This window comes from Stomoxys calcitrans, chromosome 1, assembly GCF_963082655.1.
Source record: "Stomoxys calcitrans chromosome 1, idStoCalc2.1, whole genome shotgun sequence".
In the NCBI taxonomy this organism is placed as follows: Eukaryota; Metazoa; Arthropoda; class Insecta; order Diptera; family Muscidae; genus Stomoxys; species Stomoxys calcitrans.
In genome coordinates this window covers 71,593,000-71,617,666 of record NC_081552.1, presented here as the reverse complement: position 1 = coordinate 71,617,666, position 24,667 = coordinate 71,593,000, and the positions used below count along the sequence as shown (strand labels likewise).

The 24,667-nt window shown below is 38.8% G+C and overlaps 1 protein-coding gene across 2 annotated transcripts; it reads left to right on the top strand.

Annotated features, from left to right (window-relative positions):
• Window positions 1–287: 287 nt before the first annotated feature.
• On the top strand, window positions 288–24,070 carry LOC106088056 (ubiquitin-protein ligase E3A). 2 transcript variants are annotated; one of them, XM_013253353.2, is made up of 8 exons: window positions 288–616; window positions 729–2,080; window positions 19,365–19,606; window positions 19,683–20,031; window positions 20,106–20,323; window positions 20,377–20,558; window positions 23,065–23,557; window positions 23,621–24,070. In XM_013253353.2, exons 1-8 carry the CDS (start codon window positions 522–524, stop codon window positions 23,957–23,959), a joined length of 3,270 nt encoding a protein of 1,089 aa, XP_013108807.2. In that variant the 5' UTR covers window positions 288–521; the 3' UTR covers window positions 23,960–24,070. The 2 variants fall into 2 exon arrangements, with proteins under 2 accessions (XP_013108807.2, XP_013108806.2); XM_013253352.2 differs by having other exon boundaries at window positions 720–2,080.
• The last annotated feature ends 597 nt before the right edge of the window (window positions 24,071–24,667 follow it).

Below are 24,667 nucleotides of genomic sequence, written 5' to 3'. Positions count from 1 at the left end.
ATGAGTCGTGATTGTCTTGTAAGTACAATTTTTGTCTCGTGAGTGTGATGCGAGAATAACGTTTTTTCCTCGTTAGCGTGGGTGGAAATCATTCACGCTCACATCTCTAACTCGACTTCATTTGATCCTACGTTTCCCCTTCGAACCAAACCAATGTTGCCACCCTAAATGACATGTATGGACGACTACGCCATTGATAAAGTATGTGGTAACTTACGATTTCAGAATAAGAATAGGAAATTTCAAACGGCAACCTCCATTGGGTATTTGGTTTGGGTAATTGGTAATCAACTAGATATTCGACAGGATGATTTGATTTTTTTATTTGACTTAAAAAACAATCGAAAAAACAATCGGAAAGGACAATTCTAAGCTAGAAAACCATATAACATCTTTTCCAAACTTCAGAAAAACTCCGCAAAGCAGTTCGAAAAGGCGAAATATTAAAGGTAAATCCACAGAACAAGGTTCACAGTGGAAAAAAATCTCTATTGGAGAGGAGAAAAATCCAATAAAAACACATGAACCCTGCCGACGACGACAAGTTGCTGAAGGCACCACCATCTATTGAGGAAAACAGAATGTCAGATGATGAGGAAATTGTAGAAAATACAAGGTAAAATATACCAACGATATTTTATCATTGATAAAATCACTAATATTTTTTGTTAAAAAAACTGAACTCTTCCCCCCCCCCACCCCCTGTATGCTTGTCAAAGCAATAACAGCAGTGTGCCACAAGATTTGTCTGCTGTAGGACAAAGAGCCAACTCTGACACAGCACAAAACGAAAACGAGCAACAACAACAACAACAACCGCAGCAACAATCTCAACTACAACCACCACCACCTACACAAACAGACATGAAAAGATCAGCAGTTAAGAAACTCATAGAACGATATTTTTATCAGCTGCAACGAGGTTGTGGGAATCCAAAATGTCACAACCCCTATTGTGCCTCCAGTGGCAAAGTGGCGCCCATGACTCCCAACGAAATTGCGGCAAAGGCTATATCGCTGTTTTCACAAGACGCCGAATTGTGTGACCATTATACACAGCAACAGCCAAAAGTGCCCAAAACAGGACCCCAACATGAATCACCTTCCAGTTCACGATCAGTTAGCAATACCACCTCTTTGAATATCACTGATATGGAAATGTGCTCGGCTAGTCAAGACCACAGCAGCGGTAGCAGTAGTTCGAATAGTACCATAACCTCAGGCTCGTCCTCGTCCAGCTCTACAGGCAGCAGCAATACAAATATTTCCAGCTGTGCCACTGAAGAATTGCCCCTTTTGGAGGCTCTCGGAGAAGTGGGAACACCGAATATATCGGCGAAGGCAAAATCAGCTAGTCCTCCGACAACACCCACCCTAGCCTCAGTGGAGTATTTAAATGAACAAATACTCGATGAACTCATTGAGGAATGCGCCAAATTCAATTCGTATGATCGTCTGATACACGCCATCAATGAGGTGTATTGCTCCGTTAAGAAACTGAGTAGGAGTTTTAAACGTCCACCATTGGTTAAATTGGCTTCAACATCTGCTGCTCAAGCTTCAAAATTACAAGAGATTCTGGGGAAATCTCCCCAACAGTTAAAAAAGGAAGACCTACGCACCTTAGAGGGAGAGCATGACAAAGACGAGGATAGTACATGTATCGATGAGGATGACGATGATATCGCTGACAATGGCGAGGTTTTGAGCGGGGAGGTGGAGTCAATGGACGATATACGTCTAGCCTCCTCCATTGCTGGTGGCAATGAAAGTGAAGGTGGTGGCAGTACCGGCGATACTGTGCAAGGTGTCCAAGATATCATTGAACCCATGGATGAGGATGATGTCTCTGTTGATTTGGATGACATAATTGTGATTGCGCAAAGCTGTGATACCCAAGTGGATTTGGAAAGTTTGCGTCGAGTGAAAAAGAAATTATATGGACTGAATAACAATGATGTGGGTGAGGCATTGAACAACAATATCATACTGCTGGCAGAGAGTATAAAATATGGACGTTTCTATGATTGGGAGAAGATTCTGCATTGCTTTGTCATATGCTTCGATATGGCTACAACAAGTAAGTTTTTGATGTTTGCGTTCTTAGAAAATTAAATTTTTTTGATAAAATTTTAGTAGCGGTGACAGAATCAAGATTTGTGGTCACACCATTTTGAGAGAAAGCTATTTTATGCTTAAACAAAATAGAATTAAGAGTAACCATTTTTAAAAAATTGTGGTTTCTATCTGCAGTGAACAGTTATCATGAATTTTAGATCAAAGATCTTTAGACTGAATACGAAAAATTCGTATATATCTCCATAGCTGAACCATGGCGGTTGGTAATTGCCCCAGACAGCTCGAAATACACTACATATACATAAAACCGTATGAATGCTGGGTACCTGCTTGTTCTGGGCCATTTGGCAACGGCCGTAAAGGTTCAGTATTTTAAGTCTGGGTATTGCGATTTTCTAAGAACCAATCCTGGACAGAGTAGAACTGTAGTTGCTCCATAGGTGACCAATTTTGTTCCGGTAAATGGGATCGATCTCCGCCAGAACGTTATGGCGATTGGTTAGTTAAAGTCTCCAAAAAATCGCCTTGGCATATCGAGCAGTACAGACAATTAAGGTTTTAGCAAGAGCCGGCTGGCCTCTCACTGAGTCTCTCCATGCCGATACCGCTGATTGCTGATTGTTGTCGCTGAAGCAGTGTGTTGTATTCTATCTTTCGTCTGCCTGATTCTGTTGAATATCCAGATCCAGGAATTCTGCGACTTAGGAGGGGTGCGTCCAGAGTGATCTGGGTCTGAGACGAGTGGGTCTGGCTGGGCAGTTAAACAGGTGATGTGTGTCGTGTGGTCGCTGGTCACAATCGGGACATACATCCTGCACGTTGGCATCAATCCTTGCTCCGTAGGGATTGAGGCGGCTGCATCTGCAAGATCGTAATTGAGGCAGAACTACTCTGATTTGCCGGGGGAGTTCAATTTCTTCAGGTGCAATGACAGGAAGTGGTTCTCCAAGGACCACATTCACCCGGCAGCTATTCACCGCATCTGTAACCGTGTCTGCATGGATGTTGTCAAGACCCGATTCCTATGCCGTTTGATCCAGAGGTTCTCTCTTGTAGCGCTGAACCTCTCGTTCTAGATCATAAATATCCACATTGTGGCTTCTGGACGGTGGGTAACAATCTACAAAATGATGATTTGGATGGTCCCTGCGATAACCGCCCAGAAGGTATTGCTAAGACCGCATGAAGTTATGTCTTCGCACGGGTAGGATCTTTGTCTCCTGATGTAGATGGGCCACATGAGAACTGAGGAGACAGCCCATCGTAATTCGAAGGGCGGCATTCCGACAAATATGAATATTATTCCACTGTATGTCACATTGCTGACGAGACCACACTAGCGCAGCATAACTATCCACAGACGGACCAATTTCTTTGTACGTGATCAACATGAATTGTGATTCGCATTAAAGTCTCCTAGAATCAGGCGATAATGGCCAGACAGTAGGCCACTAATATTGGGTCTATACTGCACGGAATGGTATATCTATGTGAGAACAAGGAATGAGTTTTCAATGGATTGTGGGGACTTTTTTGCTTTTAGACTTTAAATTATTTTTATAAAACATTTTTTAACGCTCTTGTTAGCTTCTTTTTGTTGATTAACTTGTATTTTTCTGCTGATTTTAGTGATTCTTTAAAACAAAAGAAACGTCACATTTCTAATCGATGTTCGTGGTTGTCATTTGTTTGAGAGAGTGAAAATTCATCTTTATCAATCTATTTATCTATTTATTAATTTGCATGAAACCAAGCCAAAGCCACAAGAATGGATTCGAATCGTTTAACTGACTGAATTCAGTTGTTGTTTTATTATTTTTGTTTGCCGCTTTAACTTTTTCTCTTCGACTTGATTGACCATGGTAAGTCAAAGCTAAATCATGAAAGTATATGCCGACAACAACAACGGACTGAGAAAATGAAAGGTTGTTGTTGTAACCACATTTGCCCCAAGGTTTCTGGGTGGTCGCCCAACCCACACAAAGCCCTCCGTATGACATTTTTACCAATTGCACAACCTGAGTATCAAACGAATGATACGATTTTGATATACAACTGTGAATGTCAGAGGGGTTGCCCCAAGTGTCTGGGTGGTCGCCCCACCCACACAAAGCCCTCCGTATGACATTTTTACCAATTGCACAACCTGAGTGACAAACGAATGATACGATTTTGATATACAACTTTGGCTGTTAATGTCAGAAGGGTTGCCCCATCCACAAACACACCTCCAAAAACACATTTTTACCGATTAGGGCAATGTAGGTATCAAATGAAAGGTATGCAAAAGTAGGGTTAGATTTTGATACATAATTTTGGCCCCTAGTATCAGTGGGGTCGCCCCACCCCAAAAAACACCCTCCAAATCACATTTTTCGATTGGTCAATATGGGTATCAAATGAAAGGTATGTAGGAGTAGAGTATAGTTAAATAGTTTGTATAGCTAAACAAAAATGTTTGAGCATAGTTAAACAGTTAAAAATGTGTTTTGGTAGGTGTTTTTGGGGGTGTGGCGACCCTCGTTGACACTAGGCGCAAAAGATGTGTATCAAAATCTTGCCCTACTTTTACGTATCTTCCATTTGACAACAATAGAGAGCACGTTTCCTTCCGAGGGGTCATTTTGGGTCGCTAGGAGATCAAGAGACCTGGGAGTGGGGTTGTCTCCAGATACTAAGCCCTGAAAAAATATCGGCTTCGTGCTCTACTCTTGAATACCATTTATTTAAACCCCATATTGCCATTGGCGTCCCCCAAACACTTGGCCCCAAATTTTGATATAAAATTAGTTTTCTAATCTCAAATACCTTTTATTTGAGCCACAAATTGCCATGGCCTGTAAATAATTCGGGTTTGTGGGATGTTTTAGGAAAAGGGTAGACCCCCAGAAACTTGGTCCCGAAAGTGGGTATCAATTTCGTACTCTGCTCCGCAATACCTTTCATTTGAGTCCCACAATGGATTTAGGGATGTATTGAAAGTGGGGTGGTCCCCAAACATTTAGCCCTGAAAAAGTATCATCATCGTGCTCTACTCTCAAATGTCATATATTTGAACCCCATATTGGCATTGGAACCGAAATTGGATATCAAATCCGTTTTCTCATCTCAAATACCTTTCATTTGAGTCACGTATTGCAAAAGTCAGCAAATATGTCCCGAATTGAAAAGTCAGCAAATATGTCCGGATTGGGGGTGGCCCCCAAAAGCTATCAACATAGGACTCCACTCTCTTTGAGCCCCAAGCTGTCATGGTGAGTAAATACGTACTATTTAGGGGTTCTAATGGGGGTTGGACGTCCTGTGGACTGTTGGTCCCGAATGTTAACATCAGATTCGTGCTCTAGTCCCAAATATCTTTTATTTGAGCACCATATTTCTATAGTCGGCTAACATACTCGGTTTGGGGGGTGTTTTGGAGGTTGGGGCGGCCCCTCAGTGGCTTGGTCCTCGAAATATATATATCAGCTTCCTGTTGTACTCTGAAAAACCTTTTATTTGAGCCCCATATTCCAATGATCAGCAAAAACGTCCTTTTGGGGGAAGTTATGGGGGTAGGGTGGACCCATAGACACTTTTTCCCGAATATTGATATCAGATTTGTGATCTACTCTCATAGACCTTTCAATTGAGCTCTTATGCTCTTTTGGAGGTGGAACCAAATACTTGGATATCAGATTCGACACTCAAATACCTTTGAAGGGAAGACCCCCAGAAACATGGTCCCCAAAGTGGGTATTAATTTTGTACTCTACTCCCCAATGCCTTTCATTTGAGCCCCATATCGCCATGGTCGGTAAATATGTCCGATATAGGGGTCCCGCTATTGCATATCAGATAAGCGTCCTACTCTTAAATACCTTTCATTTGATTCCCATATTGACGTGGTTGGTCTATACATATATTTGGTCGGTTATAGTAGTGGGTCGACCCCCAAGCGCCGCACCCGAAACGTGGATACCAAATGATGGTGCTTAAATCGCACCTACCATCTCTGATATCTGGCGTTTCTAAAAATTTGGGTAAAGGGGAGGGATTTTGTTCAATCAAATGTTTAAATTTTTTTAAAAAACATTTCAATTTCAAGGACATTTTTCAATGCAATATTTCAAAGAAAGTTGTTGAAGACAACGTTTTTCTAAATGGAACTTGGAATAAGATCATTTCTAAAGAAACGGTTGCGATTAATGCATTGGTCAGGCTGCAGGAATCGCGATTTCGAAGCTAACCAAGCTCAAAAGATTACATGCTTCCGCTTCCACCACTCATTAGTGAGCTGTGCAATGGTAGAAGCATGTCTTCTTGAGACGAACATTGGATCATATCCGGGCATATTTCTTCAAGCGCAATAAGAAAGGTAAACCACCAACCGCCAATATCTCTAACTCAAAAAGAACATGTAGCATCAGCAACACACACAATGCCAAAATATCGGCGGTTGGTGGTTTACATTTTTGCTAAAAAACAAAATTTCAATGAAATCTTTCTAAAGACAAATTATTATAATTAGTAAAGTAAATTAATGATGGACTTATTTTAAAACACAGATTTTATTTTATTAACTCGCATACTTAATACAAAAAAACCAGCAAAAACAAGCAAAAAAAAATCATAAAAAACCATAGACATACATCTCATCTGGAGATCGGTATATATAAAAGCTATATTCAACTAAGATTCGGTGTGGGCCGTATTAGGAATGGATGTAGAAAAGTCAATACCACCCAATTATATCAATTTCAGGCAAATCGGTTAGAAAATAAGCTATTCATAAGGCCAAGAAGTTTAATCGAGAGGTAGATCTATATTGAAGGCGTATCCAAATTGGGTCGATATGGATAATACTCGACGCGAATATAAAAGATATTACACCATCTCTCTCTCTTCACAACGTATTTATTCAGAATTTTGCGAAATCGGCTTAAAAAATTTTAATTTTATATGCTCAGCACCCTAAATTGCGAGATCGATCTATCGAATACGAGGGTTGCCTTTTATATTTCGTAATTGGACAGCCATATGTAGCGAAGCCAGCCAGTAAAGAGACTTGTTTATTTCAAAGCTGGCTACTACTAAATTTTCAGTGCTTAGCGACGGAAGAATAAAAACATTCAGACTACTCTTTGCAAGAATACAGGTTCTGTGTCTCCCATTCCCCGTACCCGTGGGAATTTCAATCTCGGAATTCTTAGTCCACAAACCATTCCTCCACACACCCATGGTTCTTGGATAAGAACCACGTCCAATCCCCCTGCCATCAGGAGGATCTTCAGTGCTGCCGAAGCGGCCCTACAATGAGATTCACGGACCATAGGATTCAGAACTTCCACCACTGTTGTGTTAGCCTCATCTTCTGATTCCACCAGGAGTTCATCCTCACGAGATTTGTTTGAACTTGTCATGATGGGCTTCCATACGCATCCAGGGGCAGGTGAGAAAGCTGTGAAACCACTCTTCCTCAGGACACTGGACACTTGCGGGGTGGACGATTCCTCTTTAGATGCTTCACTAGCTGCTGCTGTCGAAGTACTTTCTGAGTTCCGTGCTTCCCCTCTGGCGCACACCTTGAGCCAAGTCCAACCGGATGAGCCGCCAACACAGGGCTTGTCGGGTCCCGTTTCGATGCCATCGTCTCCCCTTTTGGCTCCAAAAAGTACCTTTTTAACTTGCTTTTAATACCATTTCGCCAACCCTATTTATCATCCCTGTCTTTGGTCTTTGATATTTATTTAAACTTACTACCGAAATTCGGAGTTAGTGGCCTCAATGTCCAGTTTATGGTTTTCATAATCGTCCTACCAGATCAACAATTAAGCGTCTAGTAGAAAAATTTGAATCCAAAGGCACAATACAAAATGTTCCCGTGCCAGTGAAACAAAGAAGTGCCCGCAGTATCGAGAATATTGCAGCCGCTGAGGCTTCCGTTGAAGAAAGCCCAAATGTTTCGCTCACACGTCGTTTGGCATCTCTGTGACGTCGTTGAGATGAATTTTGCGAAAAGATCTTGGCCTACATCCTTACAAGATTAAATTGACGCAAGAACTAAATCGGGCTGAGCAACAACTTGAAATTATTTGGATTTTCATCGAATAATCATCTTCAGCGATGAGGATCATTTGTGGCTAAATGGCTTCGTCACTAAGCAAAATATGCGTTATTGGTCAGAGAGCAATCCCCACGTACTCCATGAGTCATCATTGCATCCCGAAAAAATTAGAGTTTGGTGCGGTTTAGGGGCCGGCGGCGTCAATGGGCCATACTTCTTTCGTGATGATCAAGACCTGCACGTTACTGTTAATGGGAATTGCTACCGTTCAATGATATCAGAATATTTTTGCCCCAATTGAATGATATGGACTCTGAGGACATGTGGTTCCAACAGGACGGCGCCACAAACCGCACAGCGAATGTCACAATCAATTTATACGAAACCAAATTTGGAGAACGTGTCATCTCACGAAATGGTTCGTTCGTGCAATTTTCCGACGTTAGTTCATTTCCTGTGGGGCTACGTCAAGTCTACATATTCAACACCGCAGGAGTCCAGCCTTTCTGATGTACGTGATGCACCTTCAAAAGAAGTTTATCGAAAACCTTGCCATACACGGGAATGTCTCTATTTCCGAGGATTATAACAGAGAGAGGGATTTACAATGGTCCGGATATCCCTCACCCGTGGGTGTAATTCATGAAAACGTAGGCAACGACTTGGAGCAGTTAATCTTACCACCAATCTACGCCAAAACTTCCCCAGTTTTGACCCCATAGGGGTTAAGAAAAATTATGACAATAGAATTAAGATAAAAGTAACTAATAGTAACTTGTAACCACTTACCGTTGTTAGTAGAGCTTTGTTCATATCGTTTATTCAATTCAGTTTTCAAACAGAAAAGTTATATAATATACCTGATGAACATTCGATCCACTTACCTATTCTTAAAATCAAGATTGCGATACAACTTTTTCACATATCGATTCATACATTTAATTTAAAACCAACATAGTTTTAATAGTTTACTGCTGTTGGCCATGGATACTGACAGTTTTTTCTGTTATCTAGTTTTTAAGTGTTTTTTTTATGTTTGTTATTAATATTTACAGACCTTGCTCTGTGGGTAAACTTCAAGGCCGCGAACAAGCCTTATTTTTTGCTTTCATTTCATACTTAAACATTATATTCAACGTCAGAATAGGAATGTAGCATCTCTACCTTCAATGTGTATTAAAACAAGACAATTATACAGGTGAACCTCGATTATCCGGTTCGCTTGGGACCGAGCGTAGCACGGAAAATCGAAATTTCTTTTTTTTTTAAGTTTCTTTATCTATGCAGTTTTTTGTATATATGTACCTGGTTTATATATGGCTCTGAAATTTCTGGACTACAATTGTTTGCAAAAATTCAAATAGAACACTGTACGTCTTTATTGCTTGAGCTAATGCGAAGTTTCCGGATCCTTTGCCTGATTCCTCAAAATTCCAAATTGGATGTATTCTTCGCTTTTGTTAGCCGTATAGCACAGAATGTGACATTATCATCGCTCTCCCTCTAATCTGAGAGATCATTATTTGAACATCCAGGCGATAGTACAATGTTTCAGCAGAATAATTTGCCTTGTCGTTTTCTTGGGACAGCAGATTTTTCCAAACATTACGTTTAACTTGTTGTACAGCATTGTCGCAAGATATACCAGCTATTCAAAAAGCTGTCATGATATTCGAAGACTTGATGAAATTATGTCTGCTTTCTGAGGCCAACAGTTTTTGAATGATTAATTTACGATGTTTGAAGCTTCGGATTGCTCCTCGATCCATAGGCTGAATTAAGCATGTGGAATTCGGTGAAAGAAATATTACTGTAACTTTTTCAGATATCAAAACATTTACATCTGGTTGTGCCCTCATCTAAAAGCCAAAGCACTTTGCGTTGCTTATCGAAGCCAATGTTTTGTAGAATTTGTCTTGCTTCTGGTTTTTCTTTTTCAAACCATCCATAGATTCACTTCTACACGCAAAAAAATAAAACAGTTGGGAAATTTTTACGACAAACAAAATACTTTTATCACGAAGTTTTTCACGACACCGTGTAACGTTTCGCTTCAACTTACCAAACGTTAGCCATAAACGACGTATAATTGAACGTCACCAACATCTCGCTTTAGCGAGATTTATATTCCCTTAATTCAGGAGCCATGGTGGACCCAGAACAAAGTTTCTGCGTTATTTGTCATAATAATTTGAATTATATATTTTCCCCAGAGTTGTCAACGTCGGATGCAACAGTGATGAGATAGGGAGGCGCCAGAGCATACCTGGAATCACTTTATTTGCCTTTCGACTCTCGACACCGTCTCCTACGTCGGAGCTGCAACGGTTGGTGGGGAAAGCAAAACGGACAGGAAACGAGGTATTAAGGCCAAGTACGGGGCCAAGACCTAGCAGAATTCTTAAATTCTAACGACCCAATAACACTTAATATTGGCAATCCCATGGCATCCGGTTGTTCGTACAGGATTGACCCGATGGATTCCTTCATCGACAAGGGCTGCCGCCTCAGTGTACAACACTGCTACAATAACAACTTAATATTGGTAATTAATATTAATATTGGAAAAACCCTGGATGACCGAGGAGATTCGCAATATTGGGACAGAGGTCCGCAGACTTTTTAACAGAGCACGTCGTAAAAAATTTGGAAGTATATTGGGATGAGTATTATACACGTCTCAATGAATACAAAAATATTACCAGAGCAGCAAAACGTGCCTTCTGAAAGCTTTTCTGCGAACAGGTCGATAGCGTTAATGACGCCGCCAAGATGAAAAAGTTTTTCTCAAAAAGTAGTAGACGACATGGAAGTGAGAGCAGAAACAACGGGGGACATGTTGAGGCTTTTGATGAAAACGCATTTTTCACAGCGACCCCGGAATCTTGGAATAATGAGGTTGATCGAAGGTTTATCATAACGGAATTTATAGTGAAGGAATCCTTGGGGAGCTTCAAATCATTTAAGTCACCCGAACCCTACGAAATATTTCCAAAGTTACTACAGAAGGAGGCCGTCTATCTGGCGCCACATCTGGCAACTATTTTCACAGCGTGCCTGCGACTTGCATATACTCCGAAAGCCTGGAAGGAGGCAAAGGTGGTGTCGTCGCATAAAATAGAAGAATTTTGCGATGCCAAGACGTACACATTGGCGGTTTGCATTGACATTGTGGGGGCGTTAAATAATGTGCGGACCGATGCCTTGATCCAATCCTTAGAACAATACCGGGTGGACCGAGTCCTTAAAGACTGGATAAACTATTGTGTATGCTAAGGAATAGGTGGATAAATTTTATTTATTTATTTTTTTATTTATTTCATTTCATGCAATGCGAAGCCATCAGGCCTATAAATAATCACACTATGCATAAGACGTACTTTTTCTAACATAAGTTAAAAAACTACTCAATTAAAAATAAAAAACTCAAAAACTTAGAAAATGGAAAGAAATTTTAACCTATTTAACACTTTCTGAATCTAGATAAAACTAAATAACAAATAAAAAACAAATTACTAAAAATTATAAGCAGTAACTGATTAAAAAAAAATCCTACTCAAAAAAGATCAACGTAATAAATTAAAAAAATGATTAAAGCATAATAAAAAAAGTAATACTCAAACCAAAATATACAAAAAAAAATCACAATAATACTTTTGGCTTTGAAAACAAATTATCAAGAATTATAAACAAAAGAGCTTGAAAAAAAAATAATTAAAAAAGATCACTTAACAAAAAAAAAAGAATTAAACAAAATGGAAAGAAATAAGTAATACTAAAACAAAAAATAAATAAATTACCAATAATACGCACGATAAAAACATTCCGTTAAAGTTGTTGACAATTTGACACAAAAATTTAAAGCGCTGAAAGTGTAGACGAAGACGATTTGATAAAGATCTTGTTGAAAAACTGAAATTCTTTAAATCCGTAGGCAAGGAGTTGTACAAACGTGCAACCCTTACAAAAAAAGTACTACTCAAAAAGTTATCTACCCTCGGAAGAACCAACTGATTAGTTCTGGTAGAATGACAAAAATTAAATTCATTAACAAGAAAAATTGGAGACCGACATTTCAATAACTTAAAAAGAAACAAAAGCAAACGATAATTAACATACGACGGGAAATCACAACCGAGAAAACGACACACATAGGGAGTTATATGAACACGACGACCTAAATACATTGCGGGCTCAATGACCTAAATATAAGGGAGAAAGTGGCACAAGGCACGCACAGGGGGGCATTTTTTCGCCACTCCTTGAACCTATAACGGATGCTGACTGAAGAGGGATTTGAACCGGCCTTTATAATACTTCTAAGGGGTAAGGATTCGAACCAGCTATGCAGAAGGGCCTAAAGGGTCTTGCATATGGCATATGATCTCAGGGATCTCAATGTTAACCCAGAGAAGACAGAAATATGCCTGTTCGCGAGGAAGACGAAAGTGGGCGTGTCAGAGTGTCACATTCAGGAGCGTACTGAGAAGGCTCACAGATGTTGGGCACTACGTAGACGGGCCGTAGGCTCGAAATGGGCCCTGAATCCGAGTATAGTCCACTGGTCCAACAGAAGCGTGATTAGATCAATACTTACATACGTCTCAGTAGTTTGGTGGACTGCTATGGAGAAAAAGTTTAACGTTCGGACCATGCAACAATTTCAGAGAACATGTTGTCTTGGCTTAGGCGGAGCGATGAGGACATCGCCCACTAGGGCACTGGAGACTATTTTAGATATACTTAAGGCGATGAGAGAATGGATTGAGGATGGGAGCAACTCATACCGTCGCGGTATAATCGAGGCGACGATCGGAAAAGTTTCCGATCGGATACCTGAGACGACTATTGAGGTCGATTGCGAGGCACTGCTGCCAGTGGGACAGTCTTGGACTGGCGGAACCCTAGTATTTCCGTCTGTTATACGTAGGGGTCAAAGCTAGAGGAAAGAGTGGGCTTGGGAGTTTACACTACATAGAACCGAGGGACTGAGATCTGTTTTAGACTGCCTGACCATAATGCAGGTCCTGCAGGCAGAGATCTCGGAATGCGTGAGGTGATGTGGTACTAACGCGAGGACGTCGAGTGTGAACATCTTAACGGACAGTAAAATGCCATAAGGGCAATAACAACCAGGACGATAAGATGACGAACAGTCTTGGAGTGTAATAAGAGACTTACGCACAATACGCATCGTTTGGGTGCCGGGCCATAACGGAGTAAGGGGGAATAAAAGGGTAGATGATTTGGCAGTGAAGGCCGGAAACTGCTGTCGATAAACTTGGTTAACCCGAAGTCTTTCGGGTTGATTTAAGGGCGCATGTAACATTGGAACAGCGAAACAATCGGTAGGTGATCCAGATCGTGAGAGGTCGAGGCTTTTACTGAAAGTAAGAAGTAAGAAGGAGGTCAGTATAGGTTTTGGTGTCATAATGGGACACATAGGACTACAAGCTCACTTTTGCGACAAGTGATGGCATGTGTAGGGCCTGTGGGGCCGTTGATGAGACGTTGGAGCATTTCCTATGTCATTGCCCGGTTTTCGCGGCTAACAGACAACAGTTCATAGGTGGGGACACGATACCAGGCATGAACCAACTTAGGGGAGTGGTATGGAAAACAATTAAGGATTTTGTAAATAACACGGCATTCCTCAAAATTTTCTTTTTCGGGGTTATTTTTTTAGTATTTAGTATTGGTCACAAATTCCTGCAAGAATTTATCGCAGAAACATGTACTTTCATCGTAAATAAAGTCTAACGTTTTTCAGAAAAGAAGTTTACTTGAAGAAAATTTCCTTTATGTGAAACGAAATATTTTTTTGCGTGTAGAGGCATATTTTAAAATTTCTTCTTTTTTTTTCTTCTTTTTTATTAAATCGCGTGAAGCTTGTTTGCCTACATCATATTTTTCTGATTGCAAATCAATCGGGATGTGTATTTACTGTGATCTTTAATCAGTTCTAATTGTTCCCGAATTGAAAAAAACTTTACGTTCTCCTCTTTTCTCTATTGTTGTTGGGCCACGGATAATAGAGGTAACCACGGATAATAGAGGTAACCACGGGAGCATTATTGAAGTACGAATAATAGAGGTTCAAAATCAAAAGCACAGCATGCCGGTTAAAGGCTGGTACTATATTCGTTTCTCACAGTTGGAACACACAAATTTTTCACGGTTACTTTTTTGAAACACTACAAACATCTCATTGAAACCATAATACTTTTATGAAGATTTTTTCATAAGTAATGATGGAATGTCCTACTGAATAAAATCAGCAAGTTTTTTTGCTTCAAAATCTATTATCTAAAAAAAGTAATCACGAAAAATGTTGTAAAAAACGAACATAGTACCAGCCATAACAGGGTAAGTCCGGATAATAGAGGTTCAATTGTAGTGTGCGGTATCTGAAACTTGGCTAACTGAAAACGTTTCAGAGAGCGCGGAAGCTATTCCGGGATATAGGATTGTCCGTAATGATCGCTGTTCTAGAGGTGGCGGTGTTTGCTGGTATTTGTCGAAGAACATGAGATTAAGGATAGTTTTTAAATGTTCTAACGCAATTTCGTGTGAGACCCTTTTTATAGAAATGGAATTAACTAATTCCAAGCTCTTGCTTGGTGTGGTTTACTTGCTCCACGGTGACCTTGACTCCTTTGAAGAACTTCACCGTGATGGTAATATGAATGTGGTAGTGGTTGGTGATTTGAAGGAGGAGGCCACCGTAGTGCAGAGCTTAGCATGTCCGCCTATGTCGCCGAACGCCTGGGTTCGAATCCTGGCGAGACCATCAGAAAAAAAATTTCAGCGGTGGTTTTCCCCTCCTAATGCTGGCAACATTTGTGAGGTACTGTGGCATGTAAAATTTCTCTCCAAAGAGGTGTCGCACTGCGGCACGCCGTTCGGACTCGGCTATAAAAAGAATGTCCCTTATCATTGAGCTTAAACTTGAATCGGACTGCACTCATTGATATGTGAGATGTTTGCCCCTTTTCCTTAGTTGAATGTTAATGGGCAAAATTTGCACTTTGCAATTTGGTGATTTGGATACTAAAATACTTCATCCGTTATCTAAATCTTGTACAATGGGATCTCTTCCAATCAGGTATGGGCTGTCAATCTTGCACAACCTTCTACCCACATATGATGACGTTGCTAGGAACTCTTATTCAAATATATTTTCTAAGATTTTTATTGTCTTTTTAAGTTCTTTTGATATTGTACTCTACACTGACCAGGTTCAATCATCTTCTATTTCTGGCCGCTCATTGATATTTGGATCCTTTCGTTTTGATGAAATTATTGAGTTTAGGGATTTTAACAACATTGATTGAGATGGCTTATTTTTATATTTACAGAACTATAATTTTTCAAAAAATTTTATTATAAAATTATATTATTATGCAGATTTAAAGTGTGATTTAAGTTGTTCCATTTTTGATGACTTATTTTCATTTTTTCCGTTGGTTTGCAAGAGAATTCGAAATAACAATGACTCTTGGAAGAAATCGAATGAAATTGTATGTGCCAGATCAATAGGAGATTTGGCTTTTGTTGCTTTTCGTAATGATCGTTGTCCTGGGCTTTGGAAAGCTTATTGTAAACTTCGAAATAGAGCCAAGAGTGTTGTGCGTAGAGCGAAGAAGAGTCATTTTACTAGACTTTTTTCGGGGTTAGATTCAGGTGGTATGTGGAGGATACTGAGAGCATCTGAATGTATGACTGACGATTATACTGACACTGAATAAGTTCGTGGTTGGGGATCTTAATGCAGATATGGATGTCAATTTCAATGTGTTAGAGGAATCGGACGATCAATTTTCTTTTCGGACTGTTGATGTGACTGAAGTGACTGACGCATTGTAAAGGGTCAAATCGAAATCGAAAGGCGTGGATGGTATACCTGAGCATTTTCTAAAACTGATATTTCCATAAGTCTCAGATGTCATTTTGGACTTTTTTAGTTCCTTGTTTACGGCTTCGTAGTATCCATCAGCTTGGCAAATTGTACGGGTAGTACCAATTCCGAAGACGAGAGTGCCCCGTGAATCATCTGATTACAGACCGATATCTATTCCGGTGTTGTCCAAGGTAATGGAACACTTGATGAAGATCAGATCAGATCCTTGAATCTGGGAAGGTTAGGATATCTGATATCAGTATCCCTTTCACCAGGGATATAATACGACTTCGTTGCTTTTGGAGATGAACTATTCTATCAGAGAGAGAGAGAGAGAGAGAGACATAATGGGAATGGCTTGTGTACGCTTATATCACTTGTCATATCGAAAGCATTTGATTGTGTTGTGTGGTCAAGAGGTATTTTCAGCTACTATTGAGGAAAATGTTACCGCAATTAGGCGAATACTGAATACGTTTGTTTGTAACGTTCATCATCGTGATCATATTTCGGAGTATGTGAGGGACTTCCTTGGATGTTCTTTTTTTTCTGACTTTGTGAAGATTCGTTTATTGCGTGTCTTCTATAACATTATCAAGAGGGGCACACCTACTACACAGAAAGAAAAATGTTCATGATATTAATGCTTTTGTCATAACATTTATGAAAAAAATGAAACCTTTCATTACATTTATGAAAGACGTTTCATAAATCTCAATTCGATGAAACATGTCATAATATTTCTGAAAATCAAACATATAGTTTATGAAAAATTGTCATAGCATTTATGAAAAACTTTCACAACATTTAAGAAAAATTTATAATAGTATTTATTATATTCATGGAACCCTGTTCTGCTTATAAAATGATTTCATTACATCTATAAAAAAGAAAAATGAAACCAAAAGCTTGAATATTTAGTTACGTATATTGAGATAAAATTTATACATAAATCTAGGTACTGTGTTGTTGTTGTTGTAGTCACCCTTGCATGTGGAAGGGGGGTAGCGATTCTTGACCAGCCTCTGGGAAGGCTGGATCGATCCGTTACATAAAGCTGACGCTGTGCACAAAGACAAGTACTTACTTATTACACATTTCACTTCACTGCAAAGTTAAAAACACTAAATACCTTCAATATTTTACGTACAATAAATGACGCAGAAATCTAACTGTGCATGCTGTGTGTGCATTGTTGTAATGTAAAACATGCATAAAGGTACGCGAGAAAAAGTGGCAAAATGGTGAACCTCTTCCAAGTATACATTAAGTTGTTTACTTGAACTTGACTTGGAAAGTTCCCCCATCAAAATGATTAGTATTATGAAAAGTTTCTTTACATGTATGAAACAAAGTTTCATAAATATAAGAACTTTTTTTTATAAACGATCATATTCATACATTTTCTTTCATTAGGAATTTTCATAATATTTATGATGTTTTCATTAATATAATAAAACTTTTCATAATATTTATGACCAAAAGGTTATGAAACCCGATCATTACATTCATGAAAGAAAATTCTCTCTGTGTACCCTAGTTTGAAGATCTGTTTTCAGTAGATAAACGCGGATCCCACAAATATTGATTTCAAGAATCCGAAATGTGATCTATCTTGTAAGGATTGCTAAGTGTTGAAACATTTAGCCTTTAGCATTTCGTATATTTTCGCATTCTAATAATGTATTTCGTCTGAAATTGTTGGAACACTTTAAAAGTTATATCTTTAGTATTATGTAAAGCATTCCATAAAGAGAACAAGTTTATTATTTTGTCACTAATCTGGACCTACTCTCTTTTTGTTCTTCTATAATAATTATGCTCATATTGAAAATTTATGTGCATTATGGTTGGGGAACCAAGAAAAAATTTTTTTGCTAGATATGTTTGAGTGTACATTCATCTTTATAATTAATGATATCCAAATGTAGATTAATAGATATTTTTTTACCCTTCACCATAGGATGGGGGTATACTAATTTCGTCATTCTGTTTGTAACTCCACAAAATATTTATGTAAGATCCCATAAAGTATATATATTCTTGATCGTCATGACATTTTAAGTCGATCTATCCTTGTCCGTCGATCTGTCTGTCGAAAGCACGCAAATTTTTGAAGGAGTAAAACTAGCCACTTGAAATTTTCCACAAGTTCTTCTTAATAGTGTAGGTCGGTTGGGATTGTAAATGGGCTATATCGGTCCATGTTTTGATATAGTTGCCATATGTTGGATCTTTAGCCACAAGAGGGCACAACTCTTATCCGATTTGGCTGAAATTTTGCATGAGGAGTTTTTTTTATGATTTGTTGTTGAGTATGTTTGAAATTGGTCCATAATCTTATATAGCTGTCATACAAACCTATCTGAGGTCTTGACTTCTTGAACGTCTAGAGGGCGCAATTGCTATCCGATTTGGCTGGAATTTTGCACGACGTGTTGAGTTATGACTTCCAACAACTGTGCTAAGTATGGTTGAAATTGGTCCATAATCTGATATAGCTGCCATATAAACCGATCTTTTATCTTGACTTCTTGAGCAGTTATTATCCGATTTGGCTGAAATTTCGCATGGCGTGCTTTGTTATGACTTCTAACAGCTGTGCCAAATATGGTTCAAATTCGATCCATAACCTAATGTAGCTGCCATATAAACCGATCCGGGATCTTGCATTCTTGAGCCTCCAGAGGGCGTAATTATGACCCGATTTGGCTGACATTTTGTACAACGGCTTCTCCCATGACCTTCAACATACGTGTTAAATATGGTCGGAATCGGTCCCAATCTATAGCTTGATACAGCTCCCATATAAACCGATCTCTCTATTTTACTTCTTGAGCCCCTAAAGAGCGCAATTCTTACTCGTATTGTCTGAAATTGTACACAATGCCTTCTAATATGGTCTCCAACATTCAATTCATATAGCTCCAATATTATGGCAATTCTTTTCTTTTATCCTCGACAAATGAGATCTATTGTGGAGGGCATATACGATACGATGTTAGGCATATTATTGTTACAAAATAATACGGTATCCTGGCCGTGAGGCTTTTGTAGTATTGGTTAAATAAATAAATACTCATCACTATGCATTAACTTCCTGTCCTTGTTTGACCGACCTACCTCGTTTCTTATTACTTTATCATTATTATCGTTGTTGCCCATAAACCACTGTCGATACCGTCTTATTCGACACCACTATGATGTCTGACGTTGTCGTCTAGCGGAGATCGCTAGCACTATCCTTCCAACGCTGCAACTTTTCCCAAAATTCTTATCCTAAACTTCGTTAATGGACTTCAAAATGACATTTCAAAATTCCGTTTTTTATGTGCTTAGCCTCCAATCGTTTTGCTGATTTGGAATATCTGGAAAGGAGTATGCCTAAACTTTGCCAGGCAGCCCAAACTATGCCAGTGCAAGCTCAAGGTCGTTTAGCTCGCATATGGTCGGTGCTTTGCAAGGATCAGTTGCAATCTTTTGTGCAGTGTTGCCAACAATTGATAACACTGCAGGTAATACAAGATGAGGATACAGTTCAAGAAAATAGTGATGTCATAGCAGTAACCAAAGTTTTAAAGGTAAGTAAAAAGAAAGGAACTGCAAAAGCACACTTGACAATTTAAATATATATATTTTTTTTTTATTAATTAATAGATTGCCTTCTATGCTAATATTTTGGCTGGAGAAATCGATAATTATAGTACTTCTGCTGCCGGTTTGGCTGCAGCAGCCAAGGAACAATCCGAAGACTCCGATGCAGCATCTAGCTCGGCTGCATCGGGGTCTGCCGCTAATATTTATGACGATGGCATGTTCCTTTATTTTCCTTACAATTCGTTTTCCGAAGATAAATTGGAAAAGGAATTAAATATATCATGTATGGATTGTCGTGTTCCTTTAGTGCCCTACGAGGAGTTCTATAATGAGCCCCTAAGTGATGCCATACAAATGGATAGAGATTATCTGTCATATAAAAATTTATCACTAGATCCAACGGGAGAAGGTAAAGGTTTTTAAATATTTTCCTCCATGTATCCAATGTCTAATACAAAACATTTTCCATTTTCCATTTTCTAGACAACCATTTTTCCTTTATGTTATACTCTTTCATATTGACCCCTGCCACCAAAGTAATTGCCCTTTACTATGACAGTCGCATACGCATGTACAGCGAACGCAATTCTTCCCTGTATTCATTGTTAAACTATTTTGGGGATGGCAATGATGCGGGTGTACGTCCAGATTTAAAACTAAAAGTACGACGTGATAATATTGTTAATGATGCTTTAATAGGGGTAAGTTTGGAGCGATATCCTTTGAAGAAAATTAACGATTTGGAGTTTTTCAGCTGGAATTGGTGGCCATGAGTAACCCAAAAGACTTAAAGAAGCAGTTGGTCGTAGAATTTGTGGGTGAACAAGGCATAGATGAGGGTGGTGTTTCCAAGGAATTCTTTCAGCTGATAGTGGAGGAGATCTTTAATCCAGATTTTGGCATGTTCATTTTTCAGGAAGATACTAATACCATGTGGTAAGTAGAAAACTAAACGAACGGGTCGATAATGGATAGTATTTCAACTATAGTTGAGTTGCCAGAAGATATAATCATAAAATAAAAATGTGTAGCACAGAAGAAGTGTAATTTGTCACAGAAAGAATGTCTGTCGTTACACTAAAATACATGCATTGGGAAAAGTACAGCTAATAAGCAGGGTTGTCGAGCTTGGTTAATGTGGTAATTGTATCATAGATGCGTTTTCGCTATTAATACGATTCAAATACAACATACCAACGCACGGCCCTTGAAGCCATCACATTGAAAAGTCTTCTAACCAAAGAAGAAACGCGTCCCATAGTGGTTGGTGTGTGTTGCTGTCTTTGGTTTTCCTTTTCCATTTGTATCTGCGATCATTGAGCTCGTCTTGAAAGAGAAACACAAAAAGATTTTTTGCAAAGTTACATTTTTTTCTCAGTTTGATTCAATATCAGTGTTTCGAACGTTCAGCTACAAAGTAAATTGTAAACCAGTAAGGAAAGGCAAAAGTCGGGTGGTGCCGACTGTATAATACCCTACACCTACCCTATAAGTACAATGTGGGAGCTATATCAAATTCTGAGCCAATTTTGATGAACCTCGTCGCATGTTTTCAGATGGGTTATTAAACAACCCGTATTAAATTTCGAGCAAAGCAAATATGTTTAAACTGTACTAACTACGGTTGACAAATAAAAACTTTATTGCAAATTACCCCAAAATGTCATGAACATACATATGTGAGATATATCTTAATCTGAACCGATATCGAGCAAACTTCTCAGATTGTTGTTGTTGTTGTACCCATATTTTTATGTGGTAGGTGAGCAAGCTCGTTCCGGTCCAAAGGACCGATCGTCGCGAGAACAGGGTGGCCATTGGTTATTTAAATGCGCCAATAACTCACCTTGTCATATAGAGCATCACAGGCATCCAGTATTTGTGCAAGAACCGGTGCCACTCGACATCTCACTGAGACTCTCCACTCGATACCGCTGAATGTCCGCGACTGCAGTTACAGCTACTCCAGATGGAGCATTTCACTATCCGCAATCTGTGAACGCGACCGGTAGCTCGCAGCTAAGCTTCTCGTGACAGCAATGAACACCACACAGATCGGACCTCAGTGAACCAGCTTATGTCGTGCTCGTAGCTATCCCGTGCCGGGTCTAAGATTGTCGAGGAAAGAATTATGCAAAATTTTGGCAAGATTGGTCAATAAATGCGCTTGCTGTGACTCAAGAAGTTAAAATCGCGCGACATTTATATATGAGAGCTAAATCTATATCTGAAACGATTTTAATGAAATTCACCAACAAGGCAGAGAGAGACGAGAAAATCCTTCCTGCCAAATTTCGATAGTATCGGTTAATAAATGACCATTTTATTGCAAATCGGACGAACATATATATGGCTAAGCTATATCCAAATCTGAACCGATTTTTTCCAATTTCAATAGGCTTCGTCTTTAGCCCGAAAAGCATGCCTGCGACCTGTACTTTGTACACAAATTAACATGGACAGATCGACAGACAGACGGACATAGCTAAATCGAATCAGAAAGCTATTCTGAGTCGATCGGTATACTTATCAATGGGTCTATCTTTCTTCCTTCTGGGTTTTACAAAAAATGCACTAAGTTATAATACCCTGTACCGCAGTAGTGGTGAAGGATATAACAATTAAAATTTCGCTTACAAATTTGACCATTGCAAGTTAGGTTGCAATCCATAATCGACCCATAAATGTATTTTCCCAATGGGCAATCGGTTAACAAATGACCATTTTATTGCAAATCGGACGAACATATATATGGAAGCTATATCCAAATCTGAACCTATTTTTTCCAATTTCAATAGGCTTCATCTATCTTTCTTCCTTCTGGGTGTTACAAAAAAATGCACTAAGTTATAATTTCCTGTACCACAGTAGTGGTGTAGGGTATAACAATTAAAATTTCTCTTACAAATTTGACCATTGCAAGTTAGGTTGCAATCCCTAATCGACCCATAAATGTATTTTCCCAATGGGCAATCGGTTAACAAATGACCATTTTATTGCAAATCGGACGAACATATATATGGCTAAGCTATATCCAAATCTGAACCTATTTTTTCCAATTTCAATAGGCTTCATCTCTAGGCCGAAAAACATGCCGGCGACCTGTACTTTGTACACAAATTAACATGGACAGACAGACGGACATAGCTAAATCGAATCAGAAAGCTGTTCTGAGTGGGTCGGTAATGGGTCAATGGGTCTATCTTTCTTCCTTCTGGGTGTTCATAAAAATGCACTAAGTTATAATACCCTGTACCACAGTAGTGGTGTAGGGTATAACATTTAAAATTTCTCTTACAAATTTGACCATTGCAAGTTAGGTTGCAATCCATAATCGACCCATAAATGTATTTTCCCAATGGGCAACGGGTATCTGACCAATCTAGATGTTTCTTTCCCCTCTAAGCCTTGACCAAAATCTTATAATATTTTAATTTTGCAGGTTCAACACAGCACCTTTTGAGAATGGAGCCCAATTTGCTTTGATCGGCATTATTATAGGTTTAGCTATTTACAACAATGTTATTTTGGCTGTGAATTTTCCCATGGTAGTCTACCGCAAGCTGATGGGTGGTCATGGGTCTTTCTATGATCTAAAAGATTGGAATCCCACTCTATATCGAAGTCTTAAATCCATGTTGGACTATCAAGAACCTGATATGGAGGAAGTCTTTATGCAAACCTTCAAGATAAGCTACAAAAATGTTTTCGATGAGGTGGTAGAACACGAATTGAAACCCGGTGGGGGCGATATAGCCGTGGGACAACACAACAAACAGGAATTTGTTGATTTATACAGCGACTTTTTGCTCAATACCAGCATAGAGAGACAATTTAAGGCCTTCAAAAAAGGTTTTGACATGGTAACTGATGAGTCTCCTTTGAAATTACTTTTTAGACCAGAAGAAATTGAGTTGCTAGTTTGTGGCAGCAGGGTTAGTATAATTTATTAATGACAAATGGAAAAGAACTCTGACGTAAACTTGTAACATTTTTAGAAATTCGATTTTGTGGAATTGGAAAAATCTACTGAGTATGAAGGTGGCTATACCAAAGACACTCAAATTATTCAAGATTTCTGGAGCATTGTTCACAGCCTTCCCGAAGAATCAAAGCGTAAACTTTTGGAATTTACCACAGGTTCGGATCGTGTACCCGTGGGCGGTCTTAGCCGTCTCAAGCTATTGATTACACGACATGGTCCCGACAGCGATCGCTTACCCACTTCTCATACATGTTTCAATGTGCTTTTGCTGCCTGAGTATAGTAGCAAAGAGAAATTAGAAGAAAGACTTTTGAAAGCCATCAATTACTCCAAAGGTTTTGGCATGTTGTAGATCAACAACAAAAACACGAAAACATTGACCAATCAATCTCCCCCCATCCCCTGCGATTCCCACATATTTACTCATTCATCTGTACCAAAAAAAAAAAAAAAAAGAAAACAATGAAGAACTCTTGAAAAGTAAGGCCTTTAAAATCTTAAGAAAAGTGGAAATTATAGAAGAGAAAAAAAAAACATGGTAAAATATCATTTTTTTCTAAGTAAACATCTCAAAGACTTTCTTTTGTTCGAAAACGATTACCACCTAATATTTAAATGCTACTTTTACATGGAAATTAAAAGAAAATTATATTTGTTTTTTCGTAAATCTGGAAATTGTAGGAGAAATCATTGATACTTTGGCTCCCATTAAATGAAAAACAAAAAAATCATATTTTATACCAGTCAGGATAAGTTCTCCCTTCGTCCCCTTCTCTTACTACATATTTTTTTTTTCGTTTTTGTTTCATCGCCTAATTTATTCGCATATTTATCCATATTACATAGATATATATTTTTGGCATTTTTTACAACTGTACGATGAAGTTAATCAAGTTATTGGTATCAATGTAGCCAAATTGATTTCTTGCTAATTCTTTTCTTCCAAAATGAAAAAAAAAACTTATTTTTGTCCTTTCTTTTTATGTAAATAAAGTCTTTTTAATTTAACAAAGTATAGTAAAATAATATTTCTTTAAGTTTTTCTTCTAGGGAAACGTAT

Coding starts and splice junctions, on each gene's coding strand:
- LOC106088056 (XM_013253352.2), top strand. CDS start 522: ATGAACCCTGCCGACGACGACAAGTTGCTGAAGGCACCACCATCTATT. Junction 20,032..20,105: donor ACTAGATCCAACGGGAGAAG/GTAAAGGTTTTT, acceptor TCCATTTTCTAG/ACAACCATTTTTCCTTTATG. Junction 20,324..20,376: donor TTAATGATGCTTTAATAGGG/GTAAGTTTGGAG, acceptor GGAGTTTTTCAG/CTGGAATTGGTGGCCATGAG.